This window comes from Phaethon aethereus (genome assembly GCF_964289735.1).
Source record: "Phaethon aethereus genome assembly, chromosome: 3".
Classification (NCBI taxonomy): Eukaryota; Metazoa; Chordata; class Aves; order Phaethontiformes; family Phaethontidae; genus Phaethon; species Phaethon aethereus.
Genome location: NC_138576.1, coordinates 95,218,123 through 95,237,984, shown reverse-complemented (window position 1 = coordinate 95,237,984; position 19,862 = coordinate 95,218,123). Strand labels below are relative to the sequence as shown.

General features: G+C 50.4%; 1 protein-coding gene across 1 annotated transcript; it reads left to right on the top strand.

Moving 5' to 3' along the window:
• Positions 1-65: 65 nt before the first annotated feature.
• On the top strand, positions 66-17,309 carry AARS2 (alanyl-tRNA synthetase 2, mitochondrial; the record flags this gene model as incomplete). The annotated part of the gene is made up of 22 exons (XM_081997905.1): positions 66-299; positions 593-781; positions 1,443-1,588; positions 2,379-2,573; positions 3,096-3,240; positions 3,688-3,833; positions 4,130-4,238; positions 4,849-4,887; positions 5,627-5,738; positions 6,285-6,412; positions 7,135-7,285; positions 9,104-9,273; positions 10,273-10,386; positions 10,798-10,938; positions 11,583-11,720; positions 12,130-12,239; positions 13,371-13,479; positions 14,933-15,055; positions 15,484-15,594; positions 16,410-16,493; positions 16,633-16,743; positions 17,145-17,309. The coding sequence occupies 22 exons, from the start codon at positions 66-68 to the stop codon at positions 17,307-17,309; spliced, it is 2,970 nt and encodes a 989-aa protein (XP_081854031.1).
• Positions 17,310-19,862: the final 2,553 nt, after the last annotated feature.

Here is a 19,862-nt window from a genome sequence, read left to right as displayed (position 1 = left end):
CCAGCCGCCGCTCTTCTCCCCGCCCCTTCCGGAAGCCGCCTCACCGCCTTCTGCCCTCGGGCACTATGGCGGCGGCGGCTGGGCGGCTGCGGCGGCAGCGGCTGCTGCTGCTGGCGGTACCGTGGGGCTGGCGCTGCAGCCCCCGCCGCGGGGGTGCTGGCTGCCCGCCGGCGGGGCAGGTCCGTGCCGCTTTCCTCCGCTTCTTCCAGGAGCGCCACGGCCACCGCCGCCTGCCCTCGGCCCCTGTGCGACCCCGTGGCGACCCGCGCCTCCTCTTCGTCAACGCGGGCATGAACCAGGTGCTCCACCGGCCTCCGCCCGGCCTGGGGCTTCGGCTTGCCCCGCCTGCGGTTCCCCCTGCGGGTCCCCTCCCCGAACTTCCCGCGTCCTCGGGCGAGCGCGGCCCGTCTCGGGGACACCCCTGTCACGGAGGGCTCCTGCGGTGGGATGGGGTCCCGCCTGAGCTTACCGCGCCGCTGCCCTCCCGTTCGCCTTTCGTAGCGCTGTGTGTGTGTTTCGGGAGCCCCAGGCACAGCCCCCCGTGCTGGCTGGAACCTGGCACTAGCAGATTTCTCCCTGCCTTGACTTCTAGTTCAAGCCCATTTTCCTGGGCACGGTGCACCCCCGGAGCGAGCTGGCGCGGCAGCGGCGGGTGGTGAACAGCCAGAAGTGTGTGCGTGCGGGAGGGAAGCACAACGACTTGGAGGATGTGGGCCGAGATACTTACCATCATACGTTCTTCGAGATGTTGGGGAACTGGTCCTTTGGGGATTACTTTAAGGTGAGGGGATGGGGGGAAATGTGGCCTTTCTTTCAGAGCAGTGCTGTAGTTCTGTGCTGTAGTGCCATAGGATTGTCTGCAGAAGGCGTTTTGGTAAGCTCCAAATTACTTCTTGAGAGCTCTGTGTCCTGGAGCAGAGGTAGTCAGCTGGTGTTCTGAATTGCTAAGTGTGCCCTGCAGACTCAGAGTGCTCAGCCTTTCAATGGTGTGAATGTGTACAAATCAAAGTTCTCTGTGTGAATGCCAGTGTTGACCATTTAATACAGTGAAAAGAGGTTTCCAGTTCATTTGATGCTTGTTACTAGAAAGTTTGAAAAGGGAAGAAGGATAAAAGATGCTAGTTGTTTTGCTAATGAATACATTTTTTCCTTGGAAAGCAAATAATTCATGTAACTCTGCTGGTAAGCACATGGGTGTAGACCATGCTGTGATCCTGAGGGTCTCCCAACAATTTAGGAACATCAATTTTCCACAGACAGCAGTGAGCTGTCTCATTCACCTTACCTTCATACTGCTCTTTGCAACATAACCTTAAAATTGGAAAGGGAGAGAGCAGCTGAAATGAACTTCTTTGGTGTTTGACTCCCATTCTAAACAACCGTCCTGCATCACTATTACATGCTGGATTACTGTGCTTAGTTTATGTTCCCTGCCTGCTCAGGAGGAGGCATGTAGCATGGCCTGGGAGCTCTTGACAGAGGTCTACGAGATCCCCAGAGATCGCCTCTACGTCACCTATTTTGGCGGAGACTCCTCGCTGAGGCTGAGCGCAGATGAGGAGTGCAGGGATATATGGCTCCGCCTGGGGTAAGTGTGTTAGAGAAGAGGTTCTGAGCAGCAGGTGCTGACATTTCAGTCTCAATAGTCTCCCATTTGCTCTTTAGTTGATGGGAATCAGATAGAGATGCCAAAAGTTATAGTTTAAACTCATTTCGTTTCTGGTTTGTTTGGACTGTTAAGTCAGCTGGGCTCTGAGTGCTCTAGGGCACTTGACCTTTTAAGCTGTTTCTCATAAGTTATCAGTCTGAGGGTCTGTGTGCCTAAGACTGCCTGGATGAAGTGTGTGAAGGTTCTCTGATCCTTTGCTTCCTGTCCATTGTGAGCTGCAGAGAGTACATTCTCCTCTGAAAGCTAGCAATGGCTGCTTCAGTGTGAAGATGAAGCAGTTGCAGAGAGCACTACTGAGCTTTGAGAGCTTGTTCCAGGCTGTATGTGGGCTTTGAATCCAAGCTTTGTGCCACTGTTGGTGTTCAGCCTTGTCCATTGTGATCAGGTCTTAGCTCTGCTGGAATTCCCTCCAAGGAGGAAGTTGGCTCCACAGACCCAGTGGAGACCCTATTCTCCATCTGCCGGAGCCAAACTGAGTTTGCCAGCGATTCTGGGCAGTGAGTAGGATCCTGTCTGGTTTGGTCCAGCTTGTTTCTGCTAGAGAAAGTAATTCGGTGTGAACAGAACCAAAAGAATCCTAATAAGTTCAGTTATTGAGTTTACAGCAGTCAGAAAGGATTCCTCCCTTCCAACTTTCTCTGTGATCTAGGCTACTGTGTGCTTTGTGTGCGTGCCCCAGCGCTGCTACCTCTGTTGTTTGCCTTTCCAGGGTGCCTGCCAGTCACGTGCTTCCTTTTCCACTGAAGGACAACTTCTGGGAGATGGGGGACACGGGTCCCTGCGGTCCCTGCACAGAGATCCACTATGACCACGTGGGTGGTGGCAGAAATGCTGCCACACTGGTGAACCAGGGCAGCCCTGATGTAGTAGAGATCTGGAACCTGGTCTTCATGCAATATAGCAGGTAGCAGGCATCTGGCCTGGACTCCACAGCCTTTCCCCTTTGTCTGACTCCAGAATTGTACATGTATATTCCCTTTCCAGGAGACAGCAATACAGGAACAAGCAAGAAGCTGTGGAGATGTGTCCAGTGTGGCTCTCAGTCCCCTTTGCTTTATTTGTTCTATCCTCCTTCAAACTCTGCTGCCTATTCTCCCTCACTGCTGCATCCCAGAGACCTTCTGAGGTCTGTAGGAGCCCAGAGGAACCTGCAGAAGGAGGAGAAGGCCTTGGGCCCCTGTTCAGAAAAGGCTTTTTTCCCTATGTTACAGTCTATCCTGACTATCAGATGGTCAGATCCTGTCTGCCTGACAGTGCCAAGGCAGACTGCTCATAGTCTTGTCCCTGAGCTTCCTTTTGTTGGGTCACCTGCTGTGTCCATCCCCTGTCACTCTGCCATTCTCTTTGATTCACCTGCTCCTTTTCTTTGCCCCTGAATTGACCCTTGCTTCTCTTTTGCCTTTTGTTTTTCCTGGCTGTCTGACAGAGAGGTGGAGGGGAATCTGCTTCCCTTGCCGCAGCACCACGTGGATACGGGGATGGGCCTGGAAAGGCTGGTGACAATTCTGCAGAACAAACGCTCCAACTACGACACAGATCTCTTCACTCCCATCTTGGATGCCATTCACAAGGTGACGGTGCTTATGCTCAGAGTCATAGCTAAGCAAAAGCTTCTTGAATGCAGAGTGCTTGTCTGGTATCATAGGACGGGCTTCTCTACATTTTTTACTGTGTGGTATTTTGAGACAGGAGGTATGTCCAGACTGGTCCAGAGCAGCATTCTAGGGAAACTGGGGAGAATTCCAGATTGGAAATCTGCTGCTATGTCAGCACTGCTGATCTGTTTTTCCTCCAAAGTTTAAATTCCTCAGTGCCAGAGCATTGTCTGACCTGTCTTGGGTATGGAAGACTTGGTATATAATGCTCTGGAAGGATTTAATGAGTACATCTTAGATGCACAAGGTTCAGAGGTAGTTGAGAAGCATAATGTCAAGTGTAGCTGGCTGCCTCTTGCGTTTAAACTTTTCCTTCTGCAGCCATTAATTTCTGCTGATCTGTCTCTTTACTTTCTCTTTTAGGGCTGCAGGGGGCCCAGATACCAAGGTCTGGTTGGGGATGCTGATGTTGGGCGTGTGAATATGGCCTACCGTGTGGTGGCAGATCACGTGCGCACCTTGTGTGTGTGCATCACTGATGGCATCTACCCAGGCCTCTCTGGAGCAGAGTAAGGACATGAGGAAATGTCATGGGGTGGAGAAAGTTAGGTCTAGAAAGGAATATGGACAGCCAGTGGAGAGGTTCTGGTGTGAGCCCAAGATGAGGAGTGCATGAGCTTTGGGGAGGCAAGAAGGTGAGAGCCTCGAAGAGATTCTGGTCTTGGATGGGTGTAGAGCATGTGGAGCAGCTGGCCTGTGTCAATAGATCAGGCCAGAGGAAGGAGCTGTGTTGGGGGTGAGCTGGATGTGGGAGTTGGGCAGGGATGCTTACATGGCTGCCTGGAGAACCCTGCCCTGCTTTCAGACTGGTGCTGCGTCGGATCCTGCGCAGGGCTGTCCGCTTTTGCTCTGAAGTCCTTCATGCTCCACCTGGGCTCCTGGCCTCCCTGGTGCCTACCGTAGTGGAAGTGCTGGTGAGTAAGAACTGCTGCCTTGGGGTAAAAAGAGTATCACGTGTCCTACACAGCCCCACATCCCTTTCCTGTACACTGTCAGGGGACAATCTTGGATGTGAAGGAGCTCCAGGAGTGTGTATCTGATGCTATGCATCACAGCAGTCAAAATCTCTTGTCTCCTGATCATTTGTGATGGGTGGAAGGGGACTTAGTGGTACAGTCAGCACAAGTGTGTGTGTGTGTGTAAGTGTATGCAAGTGCACGTTGCTGTTTCCCAAGGGCAGTGGCTTCCAAGCTGTCATATCTGGTTAAAGCCATCTGAAATTGGTCCCTGCAAGTACTAAGAGCATCCTAAAAGACAATGTTTTCTTGCTGTTGTGAATGGATGTGTTTGCCAAGAGATGCTGTCCAGGGGCTAGCAGATGTGCATCACGGGGAGATAGCGAGGAGAGGGCAGCTGTAAGTCCACATGTGATTCTCCCCCTGTGCTGCTGTCCCTGGGGCCATGCACTGGGTCTCCTTTCACACTCACCTGACTAAGAAACAGCTGTAATGCTTGTGGCATGCTGTGAGATTCCGCCGAGGAAGATGCTGAGGATGTTGTCACTAACTGAGGCTCACTCCACAGGGAGATGCCTATCCAGAGCTGACAAAGAATGCAGACCAGGTGAGCAATGAGGAATCCCCTCTCTTATCTTTGTGAGGCACTGCTCTCGGGCAGAAATCAGACCTTCCTTGGGACTTGGCTGGGGGAGTTTGCATAGCCTCCTCCATAACCATGCTCTCGTGGGTGGGCTGAGATGTGCTGGGAACATGTTTGTATCCTGGGCACAAGAAGTATCTGTGGCAGATTTCCTTGTGGGAGCTCTACTAGATCCTTACCGGGGCTGCTTGTCCTGCTGTAAGGCAGCTGTTGCTCTAAAAAAAGCTGGGGTAGCCCTTTTGTTGAGTGCAAGTACAGCCTGTCCTAGCCTGGATACCTTTTGTCCAAAGTGGATTGGTTTAAGGCTAGTCCTAGCTTGCTTCTGCTGACAGCAACTGTGACAAGCAATTTCTCTGGCTGTTCCAGCCATGCAATTTTAATTGGGTCACAGACATGAATGTCTGACAGGGAGCATTTGTCAGCCTCCAGCCTTCCCCAGGTGGATGGTCAATATTTCCTTGACAGGAATGGTGATAGGAGGCACAATGACTTTGTCACTGTTTAGTAATGCCGTCAGAGCCGTGTTGTGATGGATACTTATAGAACAAAAAGCCTGGTTCAAGCAGATGCAGCACCCCTGTTAGACACCTGCTTGATGTGCTTTGAGCTGACTGTAGCAGGGAGCCCAGTGGTAGGAGGGCTGAGCTGAGCTGGAGAACTCCCTGGGATGTTTTGGCTAACCCTTCTTCTGATCCTTGGGCAGATGATGGATATCATCAATGAGAACGAGGCAGCTTTTCTGTCCTCCCTCGAGCGTGGGAGGCGCATCATTGAGCGGACAGTGCAACAGATGGAGCCCTTCACAAATTTCCCAGGTGCGTCTCCCTCCTCTGACAAGCTGCACTTAGAGATGTTTTGATCCAGGTCCTCGCAAGCATTGCAGCCAAAACTGTGGTGGATGTCCGCCTCCCCAACGTGTTTCACTGACCTTGTAGCCCTGGGCAGAGGAGCAGATGTTGCTCCTATTTTCAGATTGCATTTGTTTTCTAGTACATTGTTCTCACAACAAACTAGGCACCAGGCAAGTTAAAAACATTCCCTTGTTGCTTTATTGGCTGATTAACTAGGGTCTTGGAAGACACAGCTGAAAGAAGGAGCTCAGGACTCAATCAGAGCAGCTACCTGTCTAGATGTGCTGCACTGAATTTTAGCAGGGATGGGGCTGTGGGGCATTGTTAATACTCAGTCCCATACAAGAAGAACTGCATGACTTCCCTTCCCCATCACCAGTGCAGTTGCACACAACATAGGGAAATCCAGTTACCAAGGCACACACTAGTTTGGTCGCATCCAAGCAAAGCTTGAGATGCCTTTGCTTTCTGTGTTCACACAGAGTTCATGTCCTCCTTTTTGTCCTGCAGCTGAAGTAGCCTGGTCTCTCTATGGGAATTTGGGATTCCCTCTGGATCTGATTGACTTGATGCTTGAAGAAAAGGGGATCAGTTTGGATTCAGATGGTTTTAACAAACTTGCTCTGGAAGATGCGAAGGTAAGAGGGAGACTCACCTTGTGAGAATAATCCAGAGCCTTCCCTCTCTCCCGTGAGCATGGAGGCAGAATTCCTTTAGCTGCTGAGGCTTTTTGGGTGCACCACAGAGCCATGTGCCTTTCCCCTGAAGGGGCAGTGGGTCTGAAACAGCAGTGGAGTCACAATGCCTTTGCTTTTGGGTGTAGACTGAAAAGTACTGGCTGGTGATTCTCTTCAGATCAGTAGAAGTATTTTATGATGCTGACTGTTGCTGGAGTGGAGGTTATCATAGGATTATATAGGTTAGGAGTGTCCTCTGTCAGTCATGTAGTCCAACTCCTCACACAAAGCAGAGCCAGCAAGTGATTTATGAAGAGTTTACAAAACCTCTTTGGTCTCTGTAGTGCTGGAAGACTTGCGCTGCCCATCCTGTGCAGTAATCAGTTCAAGACCTTGCTCTTGTGAGCTTTAATGGCATGGAAGTTTCACAGCTGCACAGCAAGCTGTGCAGAGAGGGTTGCGTTAGCTGTTGGTTATGGCCTGCCTCAAAGCTAGCACAGGGTGGTATTGAGTGCTTGTGGGGTTTGAGTGAATGGGGCTGGTTTAGCAGTAGCCTCCATCAGCCTGGATCTAAATAAGCCTTTTCCAGGAAGGTGGAAGTTGTTCCTAGCCTTATAGCTCCAGTTATTTGTTTGAGTGTCCCCAGGTATCCCTCAACTAACTGTGCCTTTTCTGCGCTCTAGCGGAAGGCTGGTGGCCCACAGACAGGACAGCTAGAGGACACAAACACGCACCTTGATGTGCACTCGCTGGCTCAGCTGCAGAGCAGCAACGTGCCTGCTACTGATGATTCTCCAAAGTACGCCTACACACTTGGGCAGCACGGGCAGTATGGTAAGTGGCCAGGTCCTGTCTGTAGTGCAAGCTCTGCCTGAGGGTGCTGGAATCCCTCACAAGGCTGCTTTTACTCCCTAACCTCATGCATGCAAAACATGTACTTTGTGGTTCAAACCTGTCCACCTGGTTGCTTGCATCTTTTCTCTGCCCCTGTACCTCACTCCATAGTAAGTGCTTTTCTTACTGCTGTTGGTGTGTCCCCAGGAAGGCTCTGGGCTGGTGACAAGTCTGTGAGCTCTGTGTTGGTATTACTGTGCAGTGGTGAAGCGGGGACTGTTGATTTCTGCCAGAGATGAGTCTGTCCCCAACAATTAGGCTTCGGGGTGTGAGTGCTAGGGAGAATGAAGAATAATTATGCAAAGGGTTTAGGTGGTCGTCTAAAACAGTGCACTTGCTATTTCTTTGGCAGACCACTAGATGCCAGTGCAGGCTTTTTATCATTTAGGGCAACTGGGGTTGCTGGTGCTCTAGGGAAAGCATAAAGCTAAACCACAGAGGGTAAAAGGTGGTATGGCTGTCACAAACAATTAGACATAGCTGTGTACAGCCAGCTCCATCTTACCCAGTGTGCTGGTGGCAACCCACACTAAGCAGAAAGTGAGGCACTTCAACCTATATATACACCACGGCAAGAGCACAATGGAGGAAAAAAGCTCAGCAGTGACATTGGCAGGAATCTCCAAGCTAGCACTGTCCCACCTCCTGAATCTGAATCATGGAATAATTCAGGTTGGAGGGCATGTCTGGATGTCCAGTCTCTTGATCAAAGGAGCATCAGCTTCACAGACAGATCAGGTTGCTCAGAGCCTTGTCCATTTAAATTTTCAGTATCTTTAAAGACAGAAATCCCACAGCTTCTGTGTTCCCTGTTCTTTATCACTCTTAGTTTGAAAAGGTTTTTTTTCTTTACTTACAACCAGAATTTTCTGTGCTCTAGATGTAGTCTCACAAATGCTAAATAAGGGTGAATAACCACTTTCTCTGAGCTGCTGGCTATGTTGGTGTTCATACAGCCCAGCAGGCTTCCTTGCTGCAAGGGCACCCTGCTGACTTGTGTTCAGCTTGCTCCTGAGGACCCCAAGGTTTCTGTCAGTCTGTTTCTGTAGCCTGCTGAGATGCTTCTGAAAAGCAGCTCTGCTCTTCAATGTATCAACCAGTCCCCACCAATTCATTGCTATGTACAAGCAGGATATCCCATTTTGTTTTGGATAGTCATTAATGAAGGTGTTAAATGGTGTTGGCCCCAAGTAGCTCTACTGAATATCGGTTGAACATTGAACTGTTCAGCAATTTTCTGTGGGCCCAGCTGCCCAGCCAGTTATACATCCACCCTGTGGTCCACCTGTCCAGTCCATGTTGCCCAAATTTGGCTTCAAGGAGCCTACGGGAGAGGGCATTAGAAGCTTGCTACATCAAGGAAGGTGACATCCCTGTCTTCCCTTGTCCACCAAGGCTGTCATCCCTTCATAGAAGGCAGGCAGGTTGGCCAAGCACACCGTGTAGTAAGATGCAGATGTGCCTGTGCCACATCTTGTTCTGTCAGGCTCATGTGGAGCCAGATTGGGCGTCGCTGCCTGCTTACCTGCTACCCAGTGGGTCTGTCACTACATAAGTATGGGGTACTTAGTTCCAAATAACCGATCCTTTGTCCTTTCTGGCAATAGCTGTTCCTCTCCTATCAAGGCAAAGGAAAGTGCCAGCTTTCAGTATAGACTGGGTGTTGGCAGGGTTGGCATGGGGAAGCAACCCCTCGTTTCATGTTGCAATCTGGCAGGGTGTAAGCACTAATGGCTGCCATCTTCTTCCCCCTGACAGAGTTCAGCCCATGCCAGGCCACTGTCCTGATGCTGTACAAAGGTCAGTCTCTCCAGAAGGAGGTTGGGGCAGGGCAACGCTGTGGTGTCATCTTGGACAGGACTAACTTCTATGCAGAGCAGGGAGGGCAAGCCTCTGACCAAGGCTACATGATACGATTAGGACAGCAGGTAAGCCCCTTTGCTGCCTGAACTCAAGGCAGCCATGGATACTAAGGCCACGCAGACTTCCCCAAGTGATGGGCTGTTTTACTGCATTAATTTGCAAGCTGCTGACTCTTGACAGTTCCCTTGGCTTGCATCAGGGTTGGTGGGGTGAGGAAGAAGCAGCAGTAACTTCAGAGGTGTACTTGCTGCTTTGGTTGTCTCTCTCAGCCCTTTGTAATTTCTTCTTGCTGGGGAAGTGTAAAGTCTTCTTGGGTCTCCCTTCAGTGTGCTGCACTCTCACGAGCTTGGGGTTGCAATGCAGAGAGATCAATGATCAGAGGGTCCATGAGCTGAGTAACTTATCTCTGTCCCGTTCTGGGCAACTGCAAGGGGTGCCCAGCCTGAGACCCAGTTCAAAAACTCTTATCCCTTCCAAAAGCAACAAGGAGGACCTCCACTTCTGCAGCATGTTCCTGCAAGTTTGCCAGAGGGAGAGCTTTGACCCTGTCCTAGGAAGTTACATGGGGTGCAGCTTTTTCTCCCTCTCACATTTTCAGCTTTTGAGAATCACTGCTGGGCATTGATGCTGCCTTTTTAGCCTTGCAGAATGTGATAGTGCCTTGCTCGGCGCTTCTCCCCAAGATGAAGCAGGGATGAAGTTTCTCTTGCTGGCCCAGTGAGGCAAAAATGGCACCTTGGATGCCTGAGACAGGTGCCTTGTCAGCTGCTGTCCATTTTCTCATGAACAAGGATCCTCATTAGGAAAATTCATCACTACAGGTGGTGTTGCTGCCGCTCCACTGCAAGCTGGCAGCATCAACATGTGCAGCGAGTGGCTGGGTGCAGGGCAGCTCTGAGGCACTTGGTTACATTTGCAGCAGGCTTGTCCATTCTTTTCCCAGCCCATCCCTGTCTTTTAGGGATCAATGGTAGTTGTGTTTCCCAGTCAGATCAAGCAGGCACCTAGTATAGGTCTTTGGATGTTCCCTGTGTCCTAACTCATCTTTCTGTGTCTCTGCTCAGGACATACTCTTTCCAGTAGAGTCAGTTCGTCTCTGTGGTGGTTATGTGATCCATGAGGTCACTGCTGTGGAAACCCTGTGTGCTGGGGACCAAGTGCAGCTCTTTGTGGATGAGGTGATAACATACTGCTCCTAGCATTTTCCTAGCCTTGCTTTGAGTCCTGTGATATCCTGAGTAATCTGGGCACAACAGAGCCTTGTCTCTTGAATTCCTGAGACTGCTCTTCATTGTGATGTGCAGTGGGAGGGACACTGCACAAGTAACTCCATAATCTTCTGTGACCCAGTGGTCTGTCCAGAAGTCTATCCAGCCTACCCTTTTCTCTTTTACAGAGGTGATCCCACGGGAAAAGAAGTTAGATCTGCCCTGTGACATAAATTAATCTGACAGATATGCACCCATTGCTTTTCCTCTCATCTTCTCCCATCCCCTCACATGCAGCCTTTCCCTTATCTCTTCATGCCATCCCTGCTCCCCTGAGCTGTGGAGAACCAGCACCCCCTGCCAGCTTGTCTGTGCTTTCAGGCCCGGCGGCTGGCCTGCATGACGAACCACACTGCTACCCACCTGCTGAACTTTGCGCTCCGCCAGGTCCTGGGCAACAACACAGAGCAACGAGGGTCCCATGTGACAGCAGAGCGGCTGCGCTTCGACTTTGATACCAAGGTGCTCTGTACTTCTCTTTTCTTGTTCTTGGCAGTACCAACATCCCATTACGGACCTTCTCTCCAGGGATTTTTCTCCTCTCACCATAATCACTCCTTTAGCGATATGTCACATTTTAACTGAGCAGTGAATTGGCCTTCTGGAGATGACTGGCTCTGCTTTGCATTGACCTGACTCTGGGGTGGGCTTGCTGAGAATATGAATGGGAGTCAGAGGGGAAGGGATTTAGCAAGGCCAGTGGACATGGGGCTGACCTGAGTAGTGTAAAGGGGTCTCAGAGGTTCACCAGCTTGGTTGTAGCACGTATCTGCTGTCTGTGCTGGTCATCCAGGTGAGAGGGGTTTGGAACTGAAAGCTGTTGGGTCAGGCTGAGTACTGGCCCTGGTAACCTGTCACTCATTGCAGCATCTCTCTTCAAGAGTTTGGTTGATGCTCTTGGACCAAAAATCCTTATCCCTTATCGGAGGAGTGGGCAGGAGGGTCATGATGTTCACAATTCCCTTTTACAAGTAGGGAAGGTGAGACACAGTGGGGAGAGTGGTGTGTCCAAACTGAGTTGCCTGGGGACCCTGCCCCAGTTCTCCCTCCTTTGTTGTGTACCTCTCAGGAGGATTCTCCATAAGGTGGCTGATTTACTTCATCAGGGCCCTGTGACTGTGGAGCAGCTGCAGCAAGTGGAGCAAGTCGTCCAGGATGTGATCAAACAAAACGAGGTTGTGCATATGGCTGAGGTCCCACTCACACTGGCAAGAAGAGTTCAGGGACTCCGTGCAGTGGATGAGGTATGATGGGATGGCAACGCCCATCTTCATGAGTCTTGTCCTTCAACAGGAATCATCTGGGTTGCAAGTAAAGTTGATGCAACAGGTTTCTGCAAGGGAATTGACTCTCAAAACTCAGGAAGGAAATAGGACAGAGAGGAGATCTCGGGAGCACTGTGTTGTAAAACGTGGAGGCTGGTGATGCATAGGCTTCCTGCTCATTTCTTTGGACCAAAAGCTTGTAGTGTCACCCAGTTGTTTCTTTCTCCCCATGGTGGCTGGTTGTGGGGGAGAAGCAGTGCTGCTCCTGACTCTGGGGCTACTCCAGAATAGGGCAAAAGTGAGGCAGAGACCTGAAGCCATGTAGTTAGTCTGTAAGTGCCCCTGAAGGACCATGTTGTTAGCTGCTGATCCCTGTCTCCTCTGTCAGGAGTATCCAGATCCGGTGAGGATAGTGTCCCTGGGGGTCCCTGTGGAGAGCATGCTGACGTGTGACTCTGAGGCTGCAACGCGGACCTCTGTGGAGCTCTGCTGTGGGACGTAAGTGACTTCTACTTGCAGTTAGAAGGTGGTTTTGTGGGCACTCCTGGCTGAGGTAGAGACATTCTTGCAAGCTCCGCTCCCTGTGCAACTAAGTTTCCTCACTGAAAAGATCTTGTGAGGACAGAATGGCCTAGTTACAAAGCTTCGGAAGTCCGAGAGAGAGAGAGAGAACTTCAGTGAAATGCAAAGCATTTTTCCTTGCTTCATAGTCTGAAACCAACCTGGAAGCCACAGGGCACCAGCAGAGTGTGGGGAAAGGGGTATGTGGCCTGTCACATCAGAGTTACAAGGCTTTGGCTTTGGGGTTGCAGGAGGGCTGGGGACCCAGCAGGATACTCTGAGATGGTTGTGAGATCCTGAGACCACGCTGATTATTTTCATTACTTATCTTTGTCCTCTTTTGCTTTTAGCAGTAATGAGAATAGAAGAAGAGTTAATCAATGTTAGGACAATGCTGACACAAAAAAAACCCAAGAACAAATTGGCCTTTGAGTAGATTCAGTTGAAAATGGGCAAGTTTCTAGTCATGAGATCATTCTTGTGGGAGTAGTGGGACAAGAACCTGCATGGGAGTAGAGATGATCAATTCTCGTGAAGCTGTCTGAAATGATTACTTGTGGTAACAGAACCCGAGACAGTGTTAGTGTTCATATCCAGTGTTGAATAGCCAAGAAGGAACGGGGAGGTTGTCAGTGCCCTGTGACTGCACAGCTACCCTGTGACTGGAGTCTATGGGCCAGTCTGTGAGCTGGCCTGTCAAGAGAATGGTGGAGTTGGAGGAAAAAATTACTTTCCACAAGGTTCAGTAGCAGCTGAGTAGAAGAGAAAAATCCCAATTCATCCCACCGCTGAAGGAAAGGAGAGGAAGGCAAGGAAGAACTTGGCTGTTACCTGCTATTTGACAGCAGCCTGCTGGGCAGATGCCACAGAGGTTGCTCTGGAGTAGCCTCAACTCTTCTGTCTCTTGCCTGACAGGGTGCCATCAGGATTTTAGGGATGGGAAAGGATTGAAGCTATTGGGATTGGGAGAGGCTGCCAGACTTGAGACTTGTCTAAAAGGAAAGCAAGCTTCCTGATTTCTGTTCCCAGAGAGAAGCTTGTTTTCTTTTCTGTTCTCTGACTTTGCAGGCACCTTCTACAAACAGGAGCTATGGAAGATCTGGCAATCATCAGTGAGCGTCAGCTTGTTAAAGGGATTAGCCGTGTCATTGCAGTGACAGGGGGACAAGCCAAACAGGTAAGAAGGGGGGAACTGAGATTTCTGCCATGTTAAGGCAATGCCAGAAGGACCCAACTTTGTAAAGCCCTGCTTAGACAATTAGCTTCCCTCTGCTTTGGCTGAAGCCTCCCTTCTATGCCTGATCTGGCTTCCTCCTTCACCCCTTGGACACAGCTCTGCTGCCATACCTGACTATTCACCTCCACTTTCCCCTGTCCTATTCTCTTGTCTCCTTGACCTTCATTCCTCCCCTCAGACCCCCTTTTCCAAGATAGGAACTTGGCACAAATTATCAGGAAGCCTCTAGACTGTAAATTTCAGTCCCCAGGTAGGTATTTAAAGGTGTGATCCTTTGTGTTTTGGTTTCACCTCCTGCCTAGCACAGTTGGATTTGCACTTTATGGTTACAGGGCTCTGGTCTCATTCTTACAGCCCTTTTGCTTCTTTTCTTTAGTCTTTTTCCTGCTAAACTGTGGCTCTTGTCCTGATGGGTCTGTATAAAAATAAGCAACCTATTATTGTGTCCGTGAGATCGCTGTGTCCTTTGAATATCTGGAAGTGTCAGGGGCCCTGCAACCTTGCCCGCTTCCTTTAAGGCTGCAGTCAGACTAGAGTGAGTCACTGTCAGTGGAGCTGGGAAGACTAAAGGCAAAGTCCACCCCTGCAAATCTGTTGCTTTTTGGCTGGCTGTCCCCTGTGCATCTGTGTCCCTAGCAAGGCTTTTCTTGGTGCAGAGGAATGAAAAGCTGCAGGGCACATCTGTATGCTTTGCTGGAAGTGCTGACCTGGAGACCCCCCACGAGGAGCTGCATGCATGTGTTAATCAGACAAGGGAGACTGCAGGCATGAGGGACTGACTTGAAACAAGGGATGTGTATCCTTGGTAGGCAGAGCAGTCTTCACTGTCCACAGCTTTTCGTATATACTCTCTGCTGTCTTTGTCTGAAGTCTAGCAGGACCATCACGGGCACAAAGATCTGGCAGAGAGCAAATGCTCCAGAAAACCCTTGTATTAGCTTTTTTATTAACGGTAGCATTGGTGTTGGGGAAAGCAATAAGAAATGCACCAAGACCAGCTGAACTGGTCCTCAAGAAATGTGCTTGAACAGGTAATGACTTTTCTTTAGATTGCATTTGCTAATGAAAAAAAGAGCACTGAGAAGGGCTTGGGGCTTCCAAGTTTTTCTTATTGAAATCATGATGATTTGGTGTGAGGTACTGAGGAAACATAAATGCACAACAGCATGGTCCCCTGGGTGTGTCCAGCTAGTGTTGGTTGCAGATCTAAAGAGGAATGTTCTATTCCAGAGTCTCTTGGGGACAATCTTAAAACCTCTGCCTGTAGGTGTCTTTCCACTGGATCCTGAGCAGTGCTCCAGTGGTTATGACCCTGCTGCCTCCCCACTTTCTCTATCCCTGTTCATCCTTTCTGTTGCTGCCTTTGAAGCGTTCTCTCCCTCCTTCTCTCCAGGCCCGGGAAGTAGGCCAGTGCTTGGCTATGGAAGTGGACTCTGTCTGCCTACGAATGAAGCAGAGGAGCACCTCTATTCCTGAAGTGGAGAACCTCTCCAAAGAAGTGGGCAAGTTGACCAAAGTAAGAATTATGCTGCTGTAGAGAAAGATCCCAGTATGGGCTCTATACACTTGAGGCACATGACTTCTTCCCTACCAGGTTCACATCTTACCATGGTCAGTAGCAAGAGCATGTTGCTACCTGTTGGCACCACTTTGGGCGCAAAGTTTTCAACCAGTGTCTAGGTGCCTCTGTTGCAGATGACCTGCTGCCAGAGGGAATATGAGAGAAGACAGTGGTTGGGAGGGTAAACCAGTGAAAAAGGGTTCCCAGGCTTTAGATATGCAGCTGAAAAGAGAAAGCTACACACCACAGTGACTGGCTGGCCTGATCCCAGATCCTCCTATATCCCTGTGTGAAGAGGCCAGGCTCCAGCCTGACCTCCCAGAGAACTAGCAGTTTATTTCTACGTACAGTTTAGTGTCCTTACATAGCAAATTGTTTTGCAGGTGGTGGCTAACACTGCAATGCCCCAGTGGCAAAGAAAAGAACTACAGACTATTCTCAGAGCACTGCAGCGAACAGCCAACACGGCCATCAAGAAACTGGAGTTGCAGCAGGTACTGTGGCAGCAGCACACTCACTTGCAGCCTGCTAATAGCACTGTGTGGTATACACTAGTGGACCTGGTGTCTCTGTCACACTTCACAGCCACTCAAGTTACTAGGGTCCCATTAGAAGGCAGAAGAAAGCGGGTACAATCACACACGGTGCAAGACAAGCCCTTTGTTGGGTTGATTTCACTGGCATTAACCAGGGCCATCACTTAAAATGCAGTGAATGACTGACTGGGCTTTTGGCATCAGTAGAATCCCCGTGTCTCTCTGCCTGTGAGGATGGAGAGCCCTGCATCAGCAACAGGTGGATAGGCATAACTTTGCTGTTCATACATGGAGAAGATGAGGTGGCCCTGAAAACGGGCTTTACAAGGTCACTCAGTAAGGCAGGACAGAGCCTTTCTCCCACCCATATGGGTATTGCTAGTCTACATGATTACATTAAAAGCCCTTTGGAAATGCTTATTCGTGACTTAGTGTTCTCAGCAAGAACTATTCTTTTCTTGAAGTAGGAGCATCTTGGCACAGGAGCCTGCCTGAGACATCTGGTGATGTGTAGGTCGAGGAGACAGGCTGGGGACCGAGCGGGTCACTGTCTGTTCTACATTTCAAAGGGGTTCAACTCCGCTTGCTTTTGAGGAAGCAGGGTTTTACAGGTCTTCATGTGGAGATTTCAGTCTGACAGTCTTCTGCTAACATACATCTCCCCTCTGTCCCACAGAGCCGCGCTTCCATTCCCTGTGTACATATGTTGCATATATATATACCCATCCAGCCCACCCTGTAGCCTCTCAAGTGCTGTGTGTTTCCTCCTCCAGGCTGAAGAGAAGGCACAAAGCTTGCTAGCAAAACATTGCAACCAACCTCTCATCATTGATACTGTCCCAGCTGACTCCCTCTCTGTGAGTAATCCACATTACTTGTTGGCCCAGCGATACCTCAGGTGCTGCATACAGTAAGAGGGAGCTGCTGGGCACATTGTCTGCTGCATGCCAGCTTCCTTTTCTGTAGCCTGACCCCTCTTCTCCCTGAATCTCCTAGATCCTAATGAAGGTAGTGAACCAGCTGTGTGATAAGTCTCCTGGCGCATCAGTCCTGCTGCTCAGCCCTCAGGTTTCTGGTGAAGTGCTCTGTGCCTGTCAGGTGTCCAAGGTAAGCAGAACTCTGGTAGAGACACAGGGAACCTGCCTGCAAAGGGGGACTGGACCCACTGTTCAGCAGGTCCCAGGAGAGAGGCTTGTCCTGGTATTCTGCCCAGCGGTCATGGTTAATCACGCAGGGGTAGGACCTGAGATGACCATACTAGGACCAGATATGCTTTCAGCCTTTGATGGGCACAGAGATATTCCTGGATCCTCCAGACCATGTTTGCCCAGGGGGCAGGACACAGCATTAACATGTAAGCTCAGCCTTTGTGGTCCTCCCAGTCATGACTGCCTCAGGTTAGTGAGGGCCCACGCTGGGTGAGGAGAGAACGTTGTGTTACCTTTCATTCCTTCAGACTGCTGAGTGCTCCACAGCCCAAATTACTTTTATCTGTGTCTCCTCCCCAGAACTGCCTCCCTGTGTTCTCCGCTGCTGACTGGGCCATAGCTGTCTGTACACAGATGGAAGGGAAGGCAGGAGGCTCTCCCGTCGTCGCTAAGGGCAGTGGAAATGCCAAGGGCATGCAGGGAGCCCTGACTACTGCACTGGAGTTCGCTCAGAGTAAACTCTGAAATAACTGTGATGCTTTGATGGCAGGACAGCTGTATGCAGCCCAGCTGCAAGCTACATGGACACTTGATGCAGAACACATGTTACAAGCTGCTGATCTGAAAGGTTTAGCAGCTTCCATACAACATGGCTGCAACTACTGCATTGGAGCATTTGGCTTCTGGCCATCAGGGATCAGCAGAGACCCCACTCCTGATCCCACTGACAGAACGATGCTGCCTGTTCTCAGGGGGCATATGGGGATTGAGCCTCAGAAAGCACCAGTTGCAGCAGCAGGTCCTCGTCCTTCTGGAACAGTGAAGTTCTTGCCACAAGACTAGCACTGAGAGGCTCCATGAGAGCATGGGGAGATGGCACAGTGTTATCCTAAAGCCATTAAATGGTAGAGAGTGTTTGATCCTCTGATGTTTCTTGTTAGCTGCATCTTCTTTTTTTTCTTTTGCCCCTGCTCTGTTCTGGCAAAGGTTTTTTTTCTGTCCGTGCAGCCTCGCAAGTCAGCACGCACTCTTGTAAACAGTCCCATCCTACTGCAGAACTCGGGACACCCCTCTGATTAAAAATGCTACTGTAATTTAGAAAGGGAGAGTGTCCTGCCCCTACTTGTGGGCTCAGCTTTTTTAGCCTATGTTTGTTAGGCTACGCAACAAGTAATGCTAAAAGCTAGTCCTCGGTACTGAAGCACCAAGGGAGCAAAAGGGAACCAAGGGAAGCACAGTGATGCTGATGGATGGGGAGCAGGAAATGGCTATCACACAGATAAGGATTGGTGAAGAGGGTGTAGTGGGGATCGGCCCAGTCTCATAATGAGAGACTTGCTCCACTTAGCTATCAGTGTGAGGGGGAGAGGGTGAATAGCTGCTGTGAGCAGAGCCTCCTCTCCCTTATCTCATCGGTGAACAGCTCACCTGGGGGGAAAAAGGGAGGTGGAGTTACAGGCATCACTAGAGGGCAAGGGGTTTTCTTCCCTATCTCAGTGGCTGTACAGCCCCATATCTCATATGTGGTCCCTAAGACTCCTCAGCTTCACAAAGTGCTAGGAAGCTGGTTTTGTGCTTGGCTAAGTGCCTGATATAAATAAGAGGACTTGGAGGCAGAAAGAATGGGGAGCCTTTATATGCTGGTGGTGCTCCCCACTATCCTCTGCTCCCCCAAAGTATTGACAGCTACAATTGTAGCAGGACTGTAGTCATTCTCATTCAGTAAATGCTACTTCCAGCCAGAGAACTTAAAGCAGGACGTGTTGCAAAGGGGGCTATGAGCCAAGCTCCCTGGGCATCTGCCCTTGCTGCCAAGAGTTCAGCCATCAAAGGGGTGCGCAGGCCTGTTTCTTTCATCACCCTGACAGCGGGACAGGTTGCTGCTCACCGCAGACCCTGCCTGCATTCCCATACATTGCAGCAGAGCAGCTCAGTACTTTCTCAAATTTCTTTCCATTTCTAGATGCAGAAATGCTGCTGGTGCTCATAACATCTCTGCAAGGAACTTGAGCACAGGGGATAGCTGGAACATCCAGCCCAGCACTTCAGGGACCTTGTGACAAGGCTGGTAGGGTGCTGGAGAGGGTGCTTGGAATCCAAGGGGATGGTTCTTGATGTCAGTCGAAAGCAGTGTTAGTGCCTGGTGTTGCACAGTTTCTGTGTTTCACTTGGGCCACAGTGCTACCAGATGCAGGGAGGGAAAGGGGTGCCCTGTCTTACTGGGAAAGCACTTTCCCGGGGTGCTTTTGTTACTGTATTAATAGCTACACAGGAGAGGATGTCTCCTTTTGGTATTGGAGAGTTGGTGTGAGGAGGAGAGGAATGCTGCATTGAGCTGCTCTTCCACCATGCTCCAAAAGCAGACCCTGAGCTTACCAGCAGCAGCCTTATAAAATTAACCTCCTTTGACCTGGCTTTTTAACTTAAAAAAGACTGACCCCTTGTAAACTCTTGCCCAGCTCCTTAAGGGGCAGGGGTCTGTGCATTGACCTTCAAGGTAATGCCTTCACTGACAGGGAAGTTGAGCTCCCCTTGTCATCCCGTCACAGGGCCAAGGGCTGTTGCCGCAGAGGCAAGTGGAGCGGTGGCCCTTGGAAGGAGGTCCATCTCTGCTGCGGGAGCTGTTTCAGCACTGTGCAGTGAGTGGGCAGCAAAGGCCTGATGACTCAGCCCCCCAGCTCTGCTCCCCACTCCTATGTCCCGTGGGAAAAGTGTCTCCGTGCTCTCAGGGTGACAGACCCAGTCCTACAGTGAGAAATGGAGCGTGTCCAGAGAAGGGCAACGAAGCTGGTGAGGGGTCTGGAGCACATGTCTTATGAGGAGCGGCTGAGGGAACTGGGGTTGTTTAGTCTGGAGAAGAGGAGGCTGAGGGGAGACCTTATCGCTCTCTACAACTACCTGAAAGGGGGTTGTGGCGATGAGGGTGTTGGTCTCTTCTCCCGAGTAACTAGTGATAGGACGAGAGGAAATGGCCTCAAGTTGCGCCAGGGGAGGTTTAGATTGGATATTAGGAAAAATTTCTTCACTGAGAGGGTGGTCAGGCATTGGAACAGGCTGCCCAGGGAGGTGGTGGAGTCG